The sequence below is a fragment of the Rhodofomes roseus genome, assembly GCF_022264815.1.
Source record: "Rhodofomes roseus strain CIRM-BRFM 1785 chromosome Unknown C8Q71scaffold_17, whole genome shotgun sequence".
Taxonomy (NCBI): Eukaryota; Fungi; Basidiomycota; class Agaricomycetes; order Polyporales; family Fomitopsidaceae; genus Rhodofomes; species Rhodofomes roseus.
In genome coordinates this window covers 724,140-746,638 of record NW_025952973.1, presented here as the reverse complement: position 1 = coordinate 746,638, position 22,499 = coordinate 724,140, and the positions used below count along the sequence as shown (strand labels likewise).

Here is a 22,499-nt window from a genome sequence, read left to right as displayed (position 1 = left end):
ACCCCACCTAACCTAACCTAACCTAACCTAACCTAACCTAACCTAACCTAACCTAACCTAACCTAACCTAACCTAACCTAACCTAACCTAACCTAACCTAACCTAACCTAACCTAACCTAACCTAACCTACTACAGAGAGGATAGCTGGCACAACCTTGGCATTGACCGCTTCCCCCGCCCGACACCACCACCCAGATTGCCCAATCCCACACACCCATTCTGGCCCGCCGATGACACGCTGTACGACGAGTATGAGCAGTGTCCAACACAAGAGGACTTCGTGCCCTTCAACAATACTCGCGAGATGGAGTACCTGCACACCTACCATCTCTTCGGCGACAGCTTCTATCAGCGGACAAGCGAACGCAGTACCTGGACGATGTTCATTGACTACGGAAACAGACTGCTGCCCTGCTATGGCAATATGTTCTACCTGAACGCGCCCATGCAGCCTCTCGACCATATTCTCTGTGTTGGCACCCCCAGCGACTACAAACCTACAGCGCAGCTTGGTGCCGCCACTGAGGAGTATTCCCTCAGCCGTGGGCTTGCAAGCGCTGTGAAAATCAAGATCACGGATGTCACTGAAATGGGTTTTGAGGACATGCTGTTCCACGCAGGTGCTCTTCCAGGGACGGACGAGGCACGCGACATCTTTGTGCGTGGTCGAGCGGACAATGACGAGAAATACATCCATGTCAACCCAGAACAGGATGGCGAAGTGCTGGGACCAGACAACATCGACGTCTCCATCGACATCGACAGCCTCATCTGGGTGACAGACAAGCTTACCTTCAAGCTCGGCGTCAAGGTCCACCTCACTCCCTCTATTGGTCCCATGGCCATTATCCCTAGGTCAAACCACGTCTACGTCCATCTCCTCATGCCCCCATCGGACCCGAACGGCCTAGCGGGCGGACGCTCAGAGTGGATCGAGAAGCGCATACCCCTCAGCAACATTCCGCATACCCGCTTTGCATCCGTCGTGGAGGGACATGGTCCGTTCACAGCCTACATCTTCTTCCCTCGTATGCGCCACAAGAGCGAGTACACGAACCGTTGGCAGGTCATGATGCCCTACGAGCTCCAGGAGATGCTATACGAGCAAGTCATCATCCCAGCTGTGCGCACCGTCCTCGGTCCAGAGACTGAGCCATACATTGGCTATACAGTCCAGGAGTTCAAGCTCAAGTCTGCATCCAAGTCGCACCGAAAGGGCAACCCAGCTCGTGGCAAGGTGGTCGATGTCAGGCCCGCAGACCTCATACGCATACAGAACGAGATGAGAAGCCTCATCGAAAACAGCCCTACAGGTCTATTGGACCGCTTCGGCTCGTTCTTCTTTGTTCTCGAGGGCAAGGGCACCAAGCTTGCGTCCCAAGTCAACCTGTCTCGTTCCCAAGAGAATCCATGGGAGCTGTTTCAGAAGTCGTACCCTGTCCTCGATGCGCCCGCCATGCTCAGCCATACCCGGGGAGAGCTGCTCGTCGACGTAGGCTTTTGCTTTGTTCCACGGGCACCAAATCCGATGGTCGGCCTATGGCGCCTTGATGCGCTCGAGGCATCGTACGGGCGAGGTGGCTACAGCCGAGGCACCATGCACACGGGCAACACCCTCGCTCGCTATGGCGGTATGCAGGCCGAGATGCTCCAGGCAAGGGCGGAGCGCACCCACATCGCCTTTCGATCCTCGTACAATCTCTATTACGAGGCAACACGCACACATGACAACCGTCCCATCTTTGCAACAGACGGTGATGCCTACAATCTCAACGAGCCATGGTCCACGGACTGCAACCGTCTTCTGGAGCTCTATAAAGGCTCTGCACCGTCAAACTCGTATGGAGTGCGCGATGAGTACCGCATTGGAGGCAGAGTGGTTGAGCAGCTCATGACGTCGTGTAGGGAGATGGTGAGCTGGCATGTGCACACGAGACGAAATGAACTGACATCTCCTTCAGGCAAACACCTTCATCCTGTCCCAGCCAATTCTGTGGGTCACGTCCGACCTATGGTTCAGATGGCTGTCTCGCCGTCTGGATGAGCTCATGGCTGTTCAAATGTCTCTTTACCGCACACGGCCTACAAACTATGGTCGCATCACTGGCGTGCTGACCCACCTCATCCGCTCCGTCGAGACCACGCCTATCATCGTTCCAGGGCATGTCCTGCACTCCCTCGGCGACCTCCAGATGCGCCAAAATCGGTCCCGGTTTGGCATGATGTTTCTCCACAACCTGAACATGACCTCGCCAGAGCTCGCCCTCATGGACATCGAGGACTTTGACAGCCAAGACGTCCTTGCCGCTCTCAAGATTCGAAAGAAGTTCAACCCTCGCACCAACCCCGCAAACTCTGGTCCCTCGATCGCATATCCACTCGGCGAGTATCCGACCTGGAATGCAGTCCAGACTGCGGTCCGAGACGAGCCCTGGAATATCATCCGGCAGTATGACATGCGGTACCTCCCTCTGCTCATCATTGTCCGTCGCGCATTCCAGTCCTTTACTGCGCAGATGTGGGACATGCTAAACGAGATCTACTTCACGTCGAGAGGCGAACCAGAAGTGACCACTCTGGAACAGGCAATGAAGGCATGGTCATTGGGCACCGTCTTCGACTCGATTACAAAAGTCAGCTGGGACGCCATCAACACAGGATGCTGGAAAAACATCCGTGGCCCGAAAGAGGTGTCTTTCAAGGACAGGGTCAAGATGTACTTTCCCGAGAGCCAGGAGATCGCCTCCAATTCGGCCGCACTCCGCCCCTTCTACCTCCTCAGGACAGGCTACCTCTCGCGCTTTTGGCGTGACATCGCTGAGCTTGACGAAGAAGAGCGTCAAGACGTGTATGACGAGCTGGGTGAGATCTTCTCGAGTATTCAGTGTCTTCCGGCTACTCGTATCAGCCGTAACGATGGGGCCATTCTTCCGGGGAATACATGGCAAACCATGAACGGCTCCATACGCATTATCACGAACCCTGCGCACTACATGATCAAGGGTATTGGCGAGGAGCGGAATGCTCGCAGAGCGCAGCGGAGCTCTAGGGCAGTGGTCTCGGAGCGCGCAGCTCTCGAGCGCCAGCTGGAAAGGCAGGCTGTGCCGCAGAAGGACAGGGGGAGGATGATCAAGGCGGCCATCGGCAGTAAATCAACCAGGGAAAAGAAGATGGAGGAAAGGCGGTCTAAGAAGTCGAAGAATATGCGGGCGCCACCAGGTGCTAAGAAGCAGGGCTCATCGTCGAGTTCGGGTTCAAGCACCAGCGGAGATGGGTATTATTTGGATGAAGAGGGTTCAGAATAGGATGTAGACTGTACGCAATTTGTGTCATATCCATGTACACAGATCTTGAATGCAATGTGTATTCTCACAAATACTGGTCCGAGGGCAAATGAGCATATACATTGGACTTGACACACAGCGTGGACAGATTAGGAGTTTGCCTGAACCTACATGACGATTGACATGCTAGAGAAATGATTCCTAGGCGTGTAACATGTCTCAGAGCAACAGAGCAAGACATATTGACCAATTGCCCTCAACACAAATGACCATACAAATGCTAGCTAAGATGATTGTAGGGCATAAGAGTATGGTAATGAGGCGTCTTAGGACGCATCCCAGGTGCTAGAACGGTGTGTAAATGGCTTGGTCAGTGCCGGAAAATCCACAATATCGAAATCACTTACCCTATTTGCGCCCCAGGACCCAGTCCAATGGGGGAAGTCGTGGGACACCAGGTACCCACCATCTCCGGCGGCGCCCAAGCACGTGGATTGGAACCGAAGACATGATCATGTCAGGGCGTACAGCAGGGTGTGCTTTACGCCACTTCCGCCTTTGCTGCTCCGGCGTCAAGACCACCTTCGCCTTCTTCTGGTAACGACTGTGACAAGCAAATAAGTGACCAATCTAATGATACAAAAAATGAATACATACACGGGCAAGTCGTCCTCAGCCTTGCACTTCAAGGACGTCGGCTTCTGGGGCACCACAGCCTTGTTAGAAGACATTGAAATGTTGTCTAATCGACTGTTAGCTCGGCTTGTAACGCTTAACAATGGGATTTACTTACTGTTGACGAGGGATGGTGGGGGAAGGAGGGAAAGAGACGAGTGGGTCGGTCAGACAGCAGCCAGGTTTATATACCACCCTCAAGGTCATGCACATGATCATAACCGAGGATTTTGCCACCGATGGGCCATGGTGTTTGACGAAAAAGGAAAGGCTCATGTTGCGCCTATGTCGAGCGAGACCGTGGCCAAATATGGTGCAGGAATTGAAAACCAGCTTAGTGCACGTAAGGAGTTCATATTTCAATAGAAGGGAACAATACAGATGTGGTAGATCATTGACACAGATTATCGGACTTGACAAGACGGTTAAATTGGCCTCAACTTATATGACAGTATACGAGCTGGCTCAGATCATCGTAAGGCATAAGGGTACAGTACTAAAGTGTCTCAAAGGGTATAAGACGTCTCAAGGGCTCAGCCTGTGTAAATGACTTGTTCAGCGCCGGAAAATCCATAATATCAATATCACTTACTGTTCTTTCCGTCCAAGAACCCATTCGAGCGTGGGCAGTGGCTGGACACCAGGCTCCAACCATCTCCAACGATGCCCAATGACATGGATTGGAACCGCACACAGGACCATGTTAGGCCTTGCAGCCGGGTGTGTCCTGCGCCGCTGACGCCTTAGCTGCTTGGCCGACAGGGCTACCTTCGCCTTCTTCTTGTGACGGCTGTAGCAGGCCAATGAGTGAACAATCTAATGCTTGAATTAACAATCACTTACACAGGCAAATCGTCCTCAGCCTTGCGCTTCAAGGACTTGGGCAACTCAGGCACTGCAGCATTGTTAGAGGACATTACAGTTCTGTCTTATGGACTGTTAGCTTGGATTGTGATGCTTAGATATGAGAATTACTTACTGTCGATGACGGATGGTGGGGGGAAGAGGGAAAGAGACGAGGGAGGCGGTCAGACAGCGGCCAGGTTTATATACCATCCTCATAGCCATGCACATGATCATAACCGACGAATTGGCCACTGATGGGCGGTGGTGTTTGACGAAAAAGGAAATGCACTTGTCTTGAGCCAGACCATGGCCAAATATGGGTGAGGGAAATGAAACTCAGTGTTCTCTAGTGGCCATGGCCCTCCCCCTCGGCTGACAGGCTGCCAACAGATTAAGAATGGCTGCAGACATGGGTCCCAGATTTGGTACCCGTATTCCTACATAGGAATGGACCATATTGACGATAAGGAATCTACCCCGAGATCGTAGTGGTTCAAGTGGTCATTACCTCCCCCCTTGGCTGGGATGCCTGCCAACCAAACAAGAACGGCTGCAGCTATTGCTCCCAAATTCGGTACCCGTAATTCCACATATGAATGGATCATATTGACTATAAAGAACCTACCCCGAAATCGTAATGGTTCACATGTTAGTGGTTGTGGCCTCCCCCCTTGGCTGGGATGCCCGCCAGCCGAGAAGGAACGGCTGCAGTTATGGCTCCCAAACTTCGTACCCATGGTCCTACACATAAATGGATCATATTGACTATAAATAACCTACCCCAAAATCGTAATGGTTCACATGCTAGTGGTTGTGGCCTCCCCCCTTGGCTGGGATGCCCGCCAGCCAAGAAGGAACGGCTGCAGCTATGGCTCCCAGATTTGGTACCCATACTCCGACATATGAATGGACCATATTGACTATAAAGAACCTACCCTGAAATCGTAATGGTTCACATGTTAGTGGTTGTGGCCTCCCCCCTTGGCTGGGATGCCCGCCAGCCGAGAAGGAACGGCTGCAGCTATGGCTCCCAAACTTCGTACCCATGGTCCTACATACCAATGGACCATATTAGCTATAAAGAAGCTACCCCCAAATCCCCTTTCTTGGTCTCCTAGAATATGCCCTCCTGCCCATGGTACGCATTTTTCGCCCATAGCACCGGCATCAGACCTCCAATCGCCAAGCGGCTTGGCACCAATGTTCACACATACAAATGAAGCCTTTTGCTATAAACAAGCTTCCTGCCAAGTGCTGTTGTTGTGGCTCTGCACATAGCAAAAATGCGCCTATTAACAAAAAGAATTGCCCACTGCTCGAAAACCGGTCCGCCGATTTCCCTGAAACTTTGCACCCATCATCTACATGATATAGACGTCCTACATACCAACTTTCAGCCCGAAATTCCGGTACCCTCTTTTGTAATTAATTCCTAACTGACCCCTATTAAAGGATAGGCTCCTCGCCTACTCCTGCCCCGAGCTCGGCTCCTCGTCGTCTCGTCACCTGAGCTCCTCGCTGCAGGCACGACTTACCCTCGCCGGCTACCCGCCTGCGAACGTCCACGAGTACGGTCGTCGGCTCCTCGCCTCGACTCGATAACTCGTGCATCACTGGCTCCTCGCCAGTGCACGTCCGCGTACGTGTCAGGCAGGCTCCCCGCCTAGGCCCGACTCTCCGCTCCCGGCCGGCTCCTCGCCAGCCCACGACCTCCACGACCTTAAATACGACCCGGTCTCTGAGCGACCACCAACGTTCAAACCGACAGGTAGCCCGTTCCCTCTCAGTGCGAGTAGACAAAACCACCGTCTCTCACAGCGCGAGCACTGCGAGGTCAGGGAGCCAAAGGGAAGGGACGCCGCCGGGGGGAATCACGATGAACACTTTGTTTGCGATGTCTTCGCTGAATGACCCGTGGAGCCGTGATAGTACCTGCGAGACGTCCAGAGCAGTCTGAACGTCTAGTTCGCGCTCGAAATTGAACGTGGCCTGAGACATGGCGAAGAGTCGGAGGAGGAGGGAGCGGACACAAGGAGGGATCGAGTGCAGCGAGTGGACAGAGGCCGGAGGGTGAGAGGGCACGAGGATCGCACAGGCACCGGCTGTGAATAGCAGCGGAAGGCGGCGGAAGGAAGCTCGACTGGGAAGGTGACCATCCGGACCGATCAGCCATCGGGATGCCACGCAATAGCCCCGGAGGGAGCGACTGACCGGGGATGGTCAGTATTTTTGGGTCGGGGCAGGTGCCTAGGCCCAGAACTGAGCGATCAGGCAATGGCGTCACGATGGGGCCGTCTCATGGCAAGCGATACGAGCACGACGCACGCAGAAGGAGAGAAGGCAATGCGTTAACTTGAATATTCTAATACAGAGAGAGAGGCACACGCGTCGGATCGTACAAGCAACACAACAAGTCCAGGCACTTACGGCGAGCTCGCCTCCCAGGAGCGTACCTGACCCACCAAGTCAGCAACTTCCTCCTCATTGTCGTCCAGCTCGTCGCGCTCGTCCTCGCTCTCGTCCTCGCTCTCGACTTCATTTTCGTCGCCCACAGACGGAGTCGCGGAGGGTGACATGGGCAGGCGAGAACGGCGCGCCGACCGGGAACGATCAGCCAACTGTGCGGCATGAGTCGCACCGGAGGCAAGCACGGCGGAGCACATGGCCACATTCGGAGGGACGGAGGGTGCGGGAGTACTACCCGGGCTGTCAAAGAACAGTGGTGTCGATTTCCGCGGCAACACCGACGACGAAGGACCGGCCCCGCTGGAAGACAAAAGGTTCGCCGCCCTTGAAGACGACGGGTTCGCCACCCTAGAAGACGACGGGAAAGCCCCGAGTAAGTCGGCGGGTGCGTTTGCGACCGGAGGGTCGGGAAGGAACTGGAGGGACCCGGCTACCGAGTGCCTGGTCTGCAAGGGGTGGGGGCCGATATATCGAAGCCCGAGCCGCGCTGTAGCTAAAAGGAGAAGGAAGTCGTCAGAAGGAAAGGACGGGACGGGTACCAGAAGGGAAAGACTTATGGACACCTCGGAGCGAACAGCCCACCTTGGCCTTCACGCACCCAGCGCATGAGTGCTGCGAGTGGCCATCCACGCGACACACTCCCGGAGGCCTCTGCGCAGCGCACCTGCTGCAAGCCTGGCTAGGGGCGTATACAAACAAGCCGTAGCGAGTTCGAGACGCCGCCGTCTGACCGGAGGGGGTCGGGGGCACTGGATCGGAGGAACCTGCAGCCGGACCGGAGGAGGCAGCAGGACCGGAGGGACGCGACGAGGAGGCAGCAACCGCGGCGGAGGGACCCGGGGTTGAAGCGCTAGGGGCAACGGCAGGGGGTGGCTGAGAGACCCCGTACAACCACAGCCCAGGAGCTTGGATGATGGGCGCGGGGCGAGAGCTGGCGGGGGGTGCACGAGAAGCCGCCGCTGGGGCCCGAGGGACAGAGTCGACGAGGCCCGTAGTGGGGACGATGGGACCTGGGGCGGATGGCGCGGGCAAGGATCGCGAAGGGGCGAGGCGTGGAGCAGCCGACGGAGGGCCAGTAGGCGAAGGCTGGGGGGCGACCGCCGAACCAGCGGAGGGAACGCGCAGGACGGGGTCGAGGAGGCCGGTGTCACGAACGAAATGGTCGGGGCTGGACGGTGGACGCACAGAAGGGCCGGGAGAGGATTGTGCGGGTGGAGGAGGAGGCTGCGAGGCGTGATGAGGGGAGAAGCTGCCGTCTAGACGGAAAGGCCCAGGAGGAAAGAAGGGTGGGACGAAGACTCCTTCCGGGGGCTGAGCCGCGGGGCTCAGGGCGGCGGAAGGAAGAGACATGGTGGCCAGGTTCGGGGTTGCCGCCTCTCCGCGCAGATTAGCCCGCGGGTACTCCTCCAATGGTCGGGGCACGAAACGACGAGGGGGCACATTTTGGTCAAACACGATGGGATAAAAGGGGAAAGGAGGGAAAGGAGGGAGGAGAGGGACGGCGAGAGGGAACGACAACTGGTTCGACCCCCAGACAACGTACCGGCCACTGGGATGGATCTGCGCTGGGCAGCAAAGGTCGGCCTCCAGATTGGCAAGGAGGGGTCAGAGGGAGGCGGGGACACGGTCATTTCCGGAGAGGTGGTACATCGACATCGAAAGCCGGACGAGAACGGGCTGGATGTCGAACTCAGCCGGGGGATGGTGGAACTGCACCGCTAGATGATGGTTCACAATGTAGCCATACTGAACGGAGGGAAGGAGGTCAATGGGAGGAGGCCAGCCACGGGAAGGGACGTACGAAGTCAATCACGAGGGCGCGGGCCCACGACGCCCAGCGATACATCGTGTTGGTATCGGGAAACTGGGGCAGACAGATTTGTATCTCCTCGGCCGTATACACCTTGAATGCGGAGACGAGGCGGACGAGGATGGCGGAGAGGTCCGCGGCAGCAGCGGCGTCGAGGTACGGAGGGGCGGACATGGTGGGTGAGGTGACGGAGGGAAGAGAGCGTCAGCGAGGAGAAGATAAGGGAGGACGGAGGGAGGCCATGGCACGAGGATCGAACAGACGCTGACCAAGGGCGGCCGAGGAGCGGTGGCTACAGGCAGCGGGGAGGAACATCGCGTTAGCACCGGCCAGGAATAGCAACGGGAGGGGCGGCACGGACGCGAGAATCAGGGGACATTCATGCTAGGAGAAGGGCGGGAAGGGGACTGACCGGGGACGGTCAGTATCTGAGGTCGGGGCAGGTGTGGGCGGGGCCCACGGGCTGAGGCCGGAACCGCCGGAAGATGGAGAGTCAGAGAAGGCCGGGGACGTTAGCTGGGAGACAAGGATCGGGCCGCGGCAACAGGACTGGAACGGGACGTCTTACGAGGTGATTCGAACGCGGCACAAGTCAGATCTATTGAACTTCGCAAGCTGTTACATGCCAGGACATACGGGTACCGGGGGGAACAAACTGGACGGAGGAAGATGCTACTCGTAAGGGTTCAGTCACGGATTAATTCCAACGGGGGAGGGATGTCTCACGCATCACATATGTCCTCTAGACGGCCCGAGATGGAGACTACTTCACGCATCACGGACAGCTGGTCGATCCGGGCCTCAGCCAGGCCGCGGTGGAGGTGGCCAAGCTCGAGGCGGAAAACATCCAAGGAACGGTCCGTCGCGGCAAGGACGCGGTCCCAGTTGTTGGTCGAACCGCGGAGGGAGGAGAGGCGGAGGGGAGGATCATTATACGAAGGAGGAGGAGGGGGTCGGGCTTCTTCCGCGGCGGCTTGCTCCTTCTGAAGCTGGTCCGGGGACCAAGGGATGGTCGCGTATAGGAGCGGCGCCTTGTTCTGCTCGGAGCGGAGGTTGAGGAACACGCGGTCCAGGTGCTCAATAAGCTCGCAGACCTCGGGGATACCGGACAGAAGGGGGATGTGGGCGTCGCCGTGAGCGGTCGCTAGAGCGTAGGACTCAAAGAGCATCCGCTGGGGCAAGGCAGACGGGTCAGGAGGGACGAGGAGAACGACGGAAGGTGACGAACCACGAGCCAGCGAGCACCATGAGCCCAGGCAAGCCAGGCAGTGGCGTGCTCTACGTCGAACCGGGGCTCGAAGGTTCCTTCGCACCGGAGAACCTCGATTAGACGGAGGTAGCGAGCGGAGTGCGACGAAGTGGTGGGGTTCGGGGGCTGCGCCATCGGTATGGGAAAGAAGGCGTGAGCGGGAGGAGAGGGAAGAGTGGGGGCAGACCCGGAGGGAAGGAGGAAGGGGCACGTGAGCTCGGCTGAAGGAGGATAAGTAGCGGGTCGGAGGGAGCGGGAGAGGACACATAGGACCCACTCTCGGACGCGGACTAGGACTCAGACTCGGAGGCTCTCAACTCGGGCAGACGGCTCGGAAGGAACTCTCTATATTTCGCTCTCATATAGACTTGTCTTCTCGACGATACACTCGTCACATACACCTAATACCACTACCCATCCTTGACTAAAAATCTACCCTTCCTCCTTACCCTGTACGGAGGGAGCCGAACTCAACAGCACACACCGGCATCCGCGACCGTATCCGCCGCGTCTGGGGGGCTGGGACGACTCTATACCCGTCGACACTCGAACCTCGCTACTTCGACAACGAGGATGACCTGGTGAGGCTGCGCCACTGGTTCGCCCTGGGACGGTTGATGCTGGAGTGGAACCTTTGACCCGACCTCGAGCACGACCTTCAAGTCGCGATGGGGGGCTCTGTGACGGATGCGGCGGACCGCATACGAAACGTATTCATCACACTGTACAAACGACAGTTAATAATTGCGACCCGCAGGTCTTCACACCTCGTACATATTAAAATACTAATTATGTAGCACTTACCGTACTTAAATTGTATCTACTGTACACGCGTGACGTAGAATACCTGGGAGCGCGTGCCCGGGAAATAGACGCCTTCTTCTTGCTCTCAAACCACCTCATACGCTTGCGACTTACCGCACCGTCCGAGACTGAGAGCCCTAAGGCGATACCCGCTGCCCGCGCTCCTCGCCGGGTTAGCCCTCAGAGTGAGCTCCTCGCCACTCTGGGTAAGTCGGCTCCTCGCCGTCTAGCCACGTGGGCTCCTCGTCCACGTACGAACCTCTACGCGGACTCCTCGTCCAGCGAACGACCTGCTAGACCAACGTCTAGTTATGACCTTACGACTAAGGATTGGGCCACTTAGTGCCCACCAAGGCCTCGACGGTTAGACAGCCCGTCCCCTCTGCGAGCAGACAAACCACCGTCTCTCACAATAATAGTCGCGCCCCCCGGCGAGCAGAACAATCGCATTGAAGGCGCGGCGGTGGGGACCACGGCCACGGTATGTGCTCATTAGCTTGTTGTGAATACTACTCACATTCCTTTAGCCGGCGGCTCAGGCTCTGCCTTCCATGACGTCAAACACCAACGACATGGACATTGACGACACCTCGAACAACAACGGAAACATGGGCAACCGGGACAGTGCTGCCAATGCTACTGATAAGGACATGGACATGGACAAGGACGTGGGCACCAGCGACCAGGACGACACCTCCAACGAGGAGTCGAGTGTTGACCCGGTGGATGCCCCGGTGGCCATACTGATGCAGACATCAGGAAACTGTGCAATCTCTGACGGTATGTGTGTCTGAGAGTCAACCGTCAGAGGCGTCAGAGCACTCCAGACATGGCTCCTCATCAGAGGATCTCATTTGGCCTCAGGCAGTGCCAGACAGTGTCAGGTAGCACAGTACGTCAGACAGCAACCATCACACAACTCACTTGGAATACCCCCTTGCATGTGAATGAGCATAAATGCAATGGATTGAGAGCTACTACAATCACAATAATACATATGTCTACGTGTTGGAGCACAGCATGTAGGCTGGGACTCATTGCTCTCACGACTCGTCACCAAATTCTCCTCCACGTGCATATACGCTCGCGTCGGGTGCGGACGCGAGGGTCGCGATCCGCGTTGGTCACGTCAGCAGAGGGCAGCGGCTGCGAGATACCTGACTCCGAGGCGTCTTGGGTGCAGCGAAGGCATAGAAGCGCGCATGTTGGATGCATGGCCCGCTGCGGCACTGGTTTCCGACATGAACGCGGATCTTGCACGAGCTCAGGGTGCATTCAAGTACGCGCTACGAGAGAGTGCAGGAGCGACGCAAACAGCAGATTGAGCGCGACTTACCTGTTGGTCTTCCACACGTGCACATCCTCCATCCTCACTCCCCGCGCTCGCTCTCAACTAGGGCTCGTACGTCCAAGGCCGTGTGCGACTTGTCTGCCGCGGCGCCGCCTTGGTCATGTCGAAGTTATGTAGCGTGCCGCGGAGGAAATGGTTGAGGAAGATGTTCCGTGCGTGCTCGTCCGCGCGCGGGCGGAATGCGCACAACGCGCAGAGGCACACTTGACGTAGTCTCGCTGCGAGACCTTTTCACGTGTGAGTGTGTCGAACCTAGCACTCAAAGGAGGGATTCAATCCCTCGAGCGACTCGGAGGGGATGGACGCTACAAAAATGCCCATCGCGCCGATTGCGAATGGGAAGACCATGGAATACGCACCAGTGTTCAGCTCGTCAAAGAGGAGCTGCCCCGCGGGCGTCGTGCACATGTCGAGCCAGCCCAACCTCAGTACGCAGGCGCAGGCGATCGCGGAGAGCCCGCTCACCAGCAGAGCATCGGGCTCCGACTCCGCGTGGCTGCATAACAAGACGTCCAAGCTTGGATTGAGTGCAGTGGCGACGAAACCGCGCTCCCGCGTGCTCTTGCTGTCGGCCGGCGGAGGCGGAGGCGCTGCAGAATAGGTCGGAGGTCTGAGGTAGATCTGAGGGGCGGGTAGGTGGGCGGCGGCCAGACGACGAATGGGTGCGCGAGTGGGCGATTGTGCAGGAGCGTGGTATACATGAGCGATTGGCTGCGCGAGTGAGCAACAGGAGTGAACGAACATGCATGACGTTCACTCGTTGCCTGCAAAGACGGGGTAACTCAGCAAATATTGAGTGTTTGCACTTACCTGTATTGTCCCTGCCGCGCCCCAAATCCTCTGTCTCTACCACCCTCGCATCCCCGTCGTGTTTCGCACAGGTCCTACTTGCAGTGTCGGGCTTGAGCGTCGAGCTGTAGAGTGGGTGGGGTAGTCCGACGGCGGCTGGGGCTGAGTGAGACGACGGTGGAGGCTGTGAGTCACGACTCGCAGGCGCAGCTGAAGTGCTAAGCGCCTCAGCCACGACACGCAACCGACGCGCGCTTGCCACCGGAGTCCTCTCGTCGCACTTCACCACACGTCTACACTTGATCTCAGAACCCTCATCGCCGTCTCACCTCCGCTTCGCCCGTTCTTCCTGCCGCCTACCCCGATGCAAGACACGTCAGCACGTGGATCGACCTGCTGCGCGCCCACGACTCGGATTGCGTGGCCTAGCAGCTGCCAAGAGCTCCAGCAACGCGGCACCGAGAGCATCGCCAGAGGTCTGTGGAGAATGCGCGGCCAGCGAGCCAGCAACTTCAGTGAGTGCACCTCCCTTGTCCGCTTGACCCGCAGACTAACCGAACAAAAATATCATCCAGGACAACCTGGCGAAGACTAACGTGAGGGAGACGGACCCGATGCGCGTGTATACGAGAAGAAACGAGTGTGGTGAAGATGAGTGACAAAGACTTGTGAACTCAAGCCCGGTAAGCATGCACTGGAAAGCCCGAATCGACCCGCCACGCGCCCCGCGATCGCATGGCCCAGCAGCCGCAACGGGCTCCAGTGATGCGCACAGAATACCGACGGAGTGTGAAGGATGCCCACGAAGGAAGGGAAAGATGCTGTGGCTAGGAGGCAGAGCAATCGCGTGAGTACCCTCCTTGTCGTCTCACGATTGAACCGTTGCCAGTGCACTCAGGTCGCAGCGACGATTGTAACGCGGGCGTGGACGCGAAGTTCGAACACATCCGCACAGGCAGAAGCATGCAGAAGGCGACGGACACAACAACCAAGGTCCTGAGGCTGAGGGAGGCACGGACCGCGGTAGCTCGTCGCATGTCCCAAGAGTACCCGTTGTGCACCAACGCACAACATGTATGAGCGTGCCGAAACCAAACCTGTATTCCCCTGTAGTGACAGAAATATATTGTTTTGAGCATATGTCATCTGGAATCACTGAGAGTCTGACGCCTCTGACGTGTTGTCTGACCACTCTGGACCACTCTGACACTCTCTGACGCTCTCTGAAATCTCTGTCTGACAACAACAATTCACAAAAATCCGACACCTTGAGGTCTGGCCATATGAGCCATTCTGAGGCGAAATGAAGCGTTCTGAGTGCTTATGAAGCCCCTGACAGGGCCCTCAGAGGAATTGCACGAAATCCTGATGGATGGATCAGGAGGAGGGTTGGGAGGTTGTTCAGGTGCCCAAAGGTGATTCTGCGAGTGATGGTATGTCCTGTCATGATTTCTATTCGCTTGTGCCGCTGACTTAACATATACCACAGCGGATAAGCCCTTGCCCAAGAAAAGGGCCACAAGGGCTCGTGACGGCGCGAAGACAGATGTAATGGACAATGTAGCAGCCGTTGAGCCTGCCATGAAGAGGCTTAGGCTTACGAAGGCTCGCCGCGACACAGAGGAGAAGGCCACGGAGAATATTATTACGTAAGTTAATGGGGTCCTTATCCTTATACATGCTGACCGGTCTGGCACTAGCACGGCAGCAACGAAAGGTCGCAAGCCTAAGTTGGCGCAGATGTCAAAGACCGCGAAGAAGACGGATAATGGAGGTACGACCTCAGTGCCAGCCCGGAACACTCGCTCGACAGCTCAAAGTAAGAGGTGACTCATACATGCTTGTAGTCTCAACGTGGCTCTTATACTTCACTTCAGCATTGTAACGTGTTCTGCTGTCCGCAAGCCTTGAAGTTGACATCCTTGACGTGGTGCTTCCTCCACAGAATAGTGTCCTAATATGGTATATCTTTCCTCATATGGCAGTAGGCTTCGTATGTGTTTGACGTTTGGGTGGTCTATTGATGGTGGTTGGCTGAAGTGGCAGACTATGTGCTTATGAGTCAGCTTAGTAGTTGCTAGTGGTTTACCATGTTTTTGTGTAAGCCTGATAATAGATGGAGTTGTGATGAGATAGACTTAGCATTGATTCCACCCTACTCAGTAACTGGTTCAAGGATTGGGTTCATAGTACATTGGATGGTCTAAGACATGGATTAGAACTGACTTAAGTACTGGCTAAGTAAGGACTTCATTTGGGATCAGAACTGGCTTAAGGTACATAGCATAGGACTTAGGACTGGCTTATGTGTAGCTGAACCAAGGCTTAAGTCATGGCTAATCTCATTCCTAATCCATGGATCTGGCTAAGTAGATGTCCCAGATGGTGTCAGGAATGGATGAAGTACATGTAAGTCATGGCTAAGTCAGTGCTTAAGCCATAGGATTAGGTTCATAAGGGCTTAGAACTGGCTTATGTGTAGTTGATCCATGGCCTAAGTCAAGGTCAATCCATGAGATTAGCTCAGTATCTACTCTCAATGAGATTAGCCATGACTCAAGTACATAGATCTGGATGAGTAGCTGCTTAGAACTGGCTTATGTACAGCTAACCCATGTCTTAAGCCATGGGATCAGCTTTGAATGAGATGAGCAATGGTTCAAGTACATGCTTAGCCATAGATCTGGCTAAGTAACTGCTTAGATTGAGATTAAGGATGGCTTAAGTACATCTCAATTATGGCTAATCCATGTTGGTTAATCCACTACAGACCCATCTTATTGATCCTATAGCTTAGCCATGGCTAAGCAGTGGATTGGATTGGGGATGTACCCTACTTAAGTTGATCTTTGATACATAAGTGATTCAACATTAATCCTGTTTAAATGACAAAGACGCCTATCCCGTGTGATAACACCTAAAACAGTTGAAGTTCAACACGGGGTCTTCCCAATAGGCTGGAGAGCTACAGGGCCCAGTGACTGGCTTCGGAACAAGCCACGTCCATGGGACCACGGTGCACCTTCACTAAAGACTTGTTCCAGAGGTACCTCGTTGAGTTCATTGTCACCCACGACCAGGTGAGGTTTTTGTGAGGCTTCTATCGCTGGAAATCATAACTGACCACTGCAGCAGCCTGTCAACATTGTGGAGGTCCCTGAGTTTCGTCGTGTCCTCTTGCTCTGCAAGCCGGACCTCAAGGACAACGACATCCCTCATTGCACGAAGACGACAACACTCATTCATTATGGAGAACTTCGAAAGGCACATGGAGGGCCTTAAGGTCCAGTTGAAGGTATGTGACCGTATGTCATTTCACTCTGCCATGATACAAATGACCCGTGTTTACCAGGGCTCTGCCGGGGAGATATCCTTTACGACCAACGTGTGGGACACCAAGGGCCACCGGTCCTACATGGGCATTACTGCCCATTGGATCTCTGCGGACATAGTCATGCAATTGGCGGTCATTGGCTTTGCCAGAGTGTATGGTCGTCATCAAGGGACGAACCTCGCTGTTGTCTTAACTGGTGTTGTCGACAGAGCGGGTATCATGGATAACGTGAGTGGTATCTTTGATACAAGAAAACTTGTTTGACCTTGGTTCTACAGGTGGGAAAGTTCACCATGGACAGCGCGTCCAACAACACCACCATGCTCAGCGCGTTCGAGGACAAACCCATTGTCAAGGTTCCGGACACGTCCTTCAAGGCTGTGAATGGCAACGTTCACTGTCTTGGGCACTCTCTGAACCGGTGCAGCCAGATGTTCGTCAAGAAGATCGGTGCTCTTCCACCCAACAACGGTCATGACGGTGATGATGTCAAGGATGGCGATGAAAATGGGGGCGACCCCGATGGCCCACCCGACGACCCCTTGAGCGTCGGCATCATACCGAAGGTCAGGTGTATTGTACGCTCCATCCGCTCCTCCCCCTTGCACCGGGACGCTTGGGACCAAACCATCCGCACGGGTAACACCTCAGGGGTGTTCCTCCCCCATCTCCGTGAGGTCCAGCTCATCCTCGACGTCCGTACCCGGTGGAACAGTACATACAACATGATCGTGCGTTTTCTGGAGATGAAGCCGGTAAGCCTTAGCCTTCACTCTCCAGAACCCCTTGTCTGATATCGTGTGACAGGCATACCGTCAGTTCTGTGTGCGGAGTGATGAATTTGCGGCAATGTACCCGGAGCTGACCGAATCTCAGGAGAATCCGAATCTCAGGAGAATGATCTCCAGCTGTCGCGTCGCTCCTCGAGGTAGCTAATCATACATGTACTTGAATACCATATTCGCTTATGAAATGTGTACGTTGCAATCACGGTTTCAGGTCCCGATGAAGGTGTCCCTGGCTCTGGCTAGGGATGACTTGCCGCTACTAGCGGACGTCATCCCTATGTTTGAGATATTTCAGTCAGAGTGGGAGGCGGTCCTGAGTCCTGACCATGGACGACATGTCTCGTTTCCATGGAGCTATAGAGGCAGCTCTAGCCGTGGCAACGAAGCACTACACTATTATGGATGAGACCGGCAGCTATGTGCTGTGCATGTGTGAGTGAACTTGACCATATTTGAGCACAACGTCTCACCATAACAAAGTTGTCCACCCCAAGTACAGACTTGATCACATCAAGGAATACTGGGACGACTTCTACATCCAGAAGGCCCAGCGATTGATCAAGAAGAAGGTACACTGTACAATCCCCTTCTTACAAGGCGTTTACATTGCTAATGCTGACAACGTACATTCAGATGAAGGTCTACGCTGAAAAGTTCGGGCTGTACTCCTCCCCTGGTCCATCATCCCAAGCCCCCGCTACTGGCAAACGTCCCATCCCGCAAGGCCTCAAGGGCATGCGCGAGATTTCTGAGGCCTTGCAGAGGACTGCGAAGAAGAACATGCAGCCGGCGTCGAAGTCTAGTGGAATACCAACCACGGTTGAGGAGGAATATTCCATATGGGCCGCTCATGGAGCTGAACCTGAGCACGGCGACGCCCTGGCGTACTGGAGGGTAAGTGACCTTCAATACGTATCACTGGCACTGCGAGCTGAAGATATCCTAGAACAAGACCGTCCAGACTACCTTCCCGGTCCTGTTCCGCATCACCATGGATTATTTGCCCATCCAGTCGACGTCTGTGCCCAGTGAGAGGGTGTTCTCTTCAAGTGCCGAGACTAACACTCCTCGTCGAAACTGCATGGGGCCCAAGCTGATGGAAGCCACGCAGGTCTCCAAATACCTGATCAAGCGAGACAGGCTGTCCTTCACGTCTCACATGGATGTCTCGCCTGTGGAGTAGGCCCTCTGTATCATTGCCCCTCACCATGTATCATGTCCTGTCTCATATCAATGATATCATCTTGTACTTGCGTTCAACGTCGTAGACTCGTATCTTTCATGGAATCCTCATGAGAGGTGTAACTCTCCTCTCTGACGGTAGCATACCAGTTCTGAGCTGCCATCGCCTTCAGCACCTACTGGCATCTTAGGGTTTCGCTTGCCGTCATCGCCTGTCAACAATGTCTTCTGGATCACAAGCTGTCCTCAGTCCTGACATCATCATATCTGTGAAAGGACTCACAATTTGTGGGAGTACAGAACCCAGTAGATGCTACTTGATGTGGGACTGCCCCAGTGTATTGAAATGTATATAGATACATCCTATATGGCTCTGACTAAGAGCTGATCAGCAGATAATTCACAATGTGGAGGAGGTATGAATTTTTGTACTGGTGATGAGGAAGGGTTATGGCCCTGTGATGTGCATAGATCTCAAGCTATTGGTACAATCATAACACAGATGAGCCACAGACTCACTATTTCACAGTAACTGATCTTACAAGCTATGATCACAGATACATTGGAATGAGTGCACTGACATTCATCATTCATTAGGGACAAATGTGAAGTGCAGTTTGGTGTAGATTTCATGCATATCAAACAGACATGCCAGGGCAAGTGAGAGAGGAGGAAGAGAGAGTGAGGTGAAGGCAACAGCTGTGCAGTGTGGAGCTGTGCAAAGCAATGACATTGCATGTGACCTATGGCACACAGTCACATGCAGTGGTGCAGCAGGTGGCTGCCGCTACCTCACTATTACTGTCAACAGTAACAAGCCTGTCCCTTGCTATTACAGCAATGCATGCATGCAATGCAAACCATACTCCATTGTTGCAATGTGTTGTTGCAAATTCAAGGTATCTTGATGCAGGTATGGCTTGTCATCTTGTGCACAACAATCCTTGTTTTGACTGTGTGTCATTGAGTCTGCTTGAGCTATGCACACAGTCCCTGGACCTACACACCGGGGCTGGTTGTCACAACACATAGGTCATGCAAGCCATAACCACCAGCACAAATGCCATGGCCTCTGTTTAATACAGATCTCATATGGGTCCTCTCATCCACTCCTCCATGAAGGCCAAGTTTAGAGTTGGCATTGGGAGCACAATTTGTGATAGGCCTCTTATTGGTCCTCTCATAGGTGTAACCAGTCTGGTAACACCTAGTCCCCTCAATGATGGACTTGGTCTGGGACCCATCACTACACTGTTCAAAGGGGCTACTCCCAGGGCTTGAGGACCTGTGCTTCTGAGGTCCCAGCATGACCTTGTACCATTCTGTCCAGGCTGTCCAGCTGTCCAGATTGAAATGATCCCTGAGAACCTTATTTGGGCATTGAGACATTGAACAGCTTCCTACATGCCTTCCAGGCACAATGTCCATCTCAGCTTTTCCACTATTCTACAAAGACCTAACCCTGATTCAATATCTAGCCTTCAGCTCCATCAACCCTATTTATACCTATCAGTCATGGACTAGCTTCTCAATAATGAGGTCTATCCAGATTTTCAATCTCTGATTTGGGCATGTGAGGCACATGAGTGAGTTGTCAACACGGACAAGCCCTTTTCAGGGCACCTTGGGTGGAATCCATGACATAGATGTAGGTCTTGGAGATACAACCTTGCTGTCTGTATTTCCTTAAGGAATGTAAACCTCCCTTGTACAGAAACAAGGGAGGTAGATGCCTAGGCCTCTGAGCAAGGTGCAGAGGCTCTAAGTTGTTGAAGACCTCTCTGAATGTCTCATTCCAAAATATGTTCTCATTTGAGAAGATGAGACCATGGCTAGTGTCGCGGAGCTAGGTCTGACGCGACTAGAAACAGAACTTGAAACAGAAATACTTGACCTCGAGGTGTTGGACCGAGGTCAACAACAGTCTAGACAGCGTAAGACGCAATGACTAGCAACTCCAAGTTAGTTACATTGCACTCTACTTAGTACAATGTGAAGTGCTTACCTAGCAACTCCAAGAGGACGAGCTGGAGTGCTAGGCAGCGTACAGGACCCTATATATACTGGCTAGGTTGAGGGCAGGTCTACCTACGCTGGATCCGAGAACTGAGGTCATGTGTACGTATGAGTCAGAACGAGTCAGGTGGCTAGGCGCTGCCGCAGGGCACCTGATAAGTTACATAAGCAAGGCCACATGATGGACGAGTCACAAGACAAACCCTAGCACGTGATGTGTCATGTGACTAGTTAGAAAGCCGTTCCAGGCGAAGTCTACCGTACAGCGTATCGTGCAAGTCCATAGAAAATGAGCAAAAATAGGATAAAACAAAGCAAAAATACGGGGCCTCCGTGTCATACCATGACAGCTAGAGGGCCCAGTGACAGGTACAGAGGGCCCAGTTGTCCCATGCTTGTTTGCCATCAAAGGCAGGCTTGTCATTCCTAGAGAATAGAGAATCCTGGATAGCCATATCCACAGACTCACAGGCTCAAGGCACAGAGGGCCTTAGTGTTCTCAGGGTGACTTAGGCCTAATGAGGTTATTCAAAATGTTCTTTCTAAGGTGATACCTTTCCCCAGAGAAAATGTTTGTCTTGTCTCTGGACAGATATACTTGCTGTTGTTGTTGCCGAAGGTGATCTAAACATAGCAACAAAAGAAACAGACTGTAAGTGAAAAAATTCACAACTTTGAACAACGTCATGTACAGACTAGGATGAGTTCACTGCTGACAATTGAATCAGAACCTGTCACAGTGATTGCAAGTATGTGAGGTTGGAAGTTTGCAGAGTCAATCTCATCCTGTTGGACAACTTCCAAGTTGAACAGCCCTGCAGCTTGCCTCCTCTTGAAGATGCAAGTCATGGGATGCCAGTTTGCTGCAGAAAGCCCCTGAGGAAATCAGCAAGCTTGATAGGACCTTTGACAGTGGGAAACAAAAGAAATTGCAGTGAAACTGAATGCTTAATAATAACATTGAGGCTGTCCTGCAGCATTGCATGACCAGTGATTTGTGTTCAGTAGCTTGAAATGACAAGAGCAGGTGGTCTGCCAGCAAATGCTTGTGCAATCTAGAAGCAAAAATCTCAACTCAGTGCTACAAATCATTGTAACATGGCATCCAGTGATGAACCTTAGACAGTAAGGCCATTAATAGGGCAGGTTGAAACCCAAAAAGGCTGTGTGTCTGAGTGTGCTATGACAGTGTTGCTTCCTGACTAGGCACAATAGAACAAAATTGGGGTGCGGCCAGCATGTTTTTGGCATCCAATCTGCAAAGTGGGCAACCTACAGCATGCTTTGTCAGAATAGCCACCTCTGCCAGCATTGAGGGTATTGTAGGCAAGAAGGTGGCATAGTCATATATGATTGCGCTGTAGATCCAGGGCAGCAGAGGAGAGGTTGCCCTTGTCCTTTTACTAATCTTGCTTACACTTTGTGTACAATACTTGGAGTGGCACACTGTATGGTGGGGTATAATGCTGTACATACCTCAGGCTGTAGGCCCAAGCATTGATACAACAATGTTGCTTCCACATCCAACTATCAACTTCATGTGTGTTTCTGACTTTGCCAACACTATGCTTGTTGCTCACCACACCAATGTGCTGACAAGCTGGTTTTCTCACACTCATCTGTGTATGATTGTCCATACTGTCTGAGTAGGTTCTATCATCTCATCCTTGGTATTGACTCCATGTCAGCCTAGGAAACACCTTCACTGAGTCTCCTCATCCTGGCTAGGACCAATCTATGATGCCAGCGAGCACTCCTTGCCTTGCTCAAGACCTAATCATGACCTCACATGACCCTTTCTATCTTATTGGTAATGCAGCTACCACCAACATTTGAGCTTTGCTGGACAGCCTGGCTGCAGTCTTGAGAGTACTGTAAAAAATGGTGAGTCTCAGGCCTCAGTT

The 22,499-nt window shown here is 53.8% G+C and overlaps 6 protein-coding genes across 6 annotated transcripts; 2 read left to right on the top strand and 4 right to left on the bottom strand.

Annotated features, from left to right (window-relative positions):
* Nucleotides 1–305: 305 nt before the first annotated feature.
* Nucleotides 306–3,306, top strand: C8Q71DRAFT_860168 (uncharacterized protein; the record flags this gene model as incomplete). The annotated part of the gene is made up of 2 exons (XM_047927758.1): nt 306–1,913; nt 1,963–3,306. The coding sequence occupies 2 exons, from the start codon at nt 306–308 to the stop codon at nt 3,304–3,306; spliced, it is 2,952 nt and encodes a 983-aa protein (XP_047776614.1).
* A 387-nt stretch (nt 3,307–3,693) lies between these two features.
* On the bottom strand, nt 3,694–4,016 carry C8Q71DRAFT_860167 (uncharacterized protein; the record flags this gene model as incomplete). The annotated part of the gene is made up of 2 exons (XM_047927757.1): nt 3,694–3,889; nt 3,943–4,016. The coding sequence occupies 2 exons, from the start codon at nt 4,014–4,016 to the stop codon at nt 3,694–3,696; spliced, it is 270 nt and encodes an 89-aa protein (XP_047776613.1).
* A 469-nt stretch (nt 4,017–4,485) lies between these two features.
* On the bottom strand, nt 4,486–4,877 carry C8Q71DRAFT_860166 (uncharacterized protein; the record flags this gene model as incomplete). Its single annotated transcript, XM_047927756.1, has 3 exons — nt 4,486–4,498; nt 4,553–4,750; nt 4,804–4,877. The coding sequence occupies 3 exons, from the start codon at nt 4,875–4,877 to the stop codon at nt 4,486–4,488; spliced, it is 285 nt and encodes a 94-aa protein (XP_047776612.1).
* Nucleotides 4,878–6,618: 1,741 nt separating this feature from the next.
* Nucleotides 6,619–8,622, bottom strand: C8Q71DRAFT_860165 (uncharacterized protein; the record flags this gene model as incomplete). The annotated part of the gene is made up of 3 exons (XM_047927755.1): nt 6,619–7,012; nt 7,234–7,860; nt 7,937–8,622. 3 exons carry the CDS (start codon nt 8,620–8,622, stop codon nt 6,619–6,621), a joined length of 1,707 nt encoding a protein of 568 aa, XP_047776611.1.
* Nucleotides 8,623–8,870: 248 nt separating this feature from the next.
* On the bottom strand, nt 8,871–9,256 carry C8Q71DRAFT_909433 (uncharacterized protein; the record flags this gene model as incomplete). The annotated part of the gene is made up of 2 exons (XM_047929042.1): nt 8,871–9,018; nt 9,074–9,256. 2 exons carry the CDS (start codon nt 9,254–9,256, stop codon nt 8,878–8,880), a joined length of 324 nt encoding a protein of 107 aa, XP_047776610.1. The 3' UTR covers nt 8,871–8,877.
* Nucleotides 9,257–11,686: 2,430 nt separating this feature from the next.
* C8Q71DRAFT_860162 (uncharacterized protein) lies at nt 11,687–13,087 on the top strand (the record flags this gene model as incomplete). The annotated part of the gene is made up of 3 exons (XM_047927754.1): nt 11,687–11,857; nt 11,895–11,915; nt 12,743–13,087. 3 exons carry the CDS (start codon nt 11,687–11,689, stop codon nt 13,085–13,087), a joined length of 537 nt encoding a protein of 178 aa, XP_047776609.1.
* Between the last annotated feature and the right edge of the window lie 9,412 nt (nt 13,088–22,499).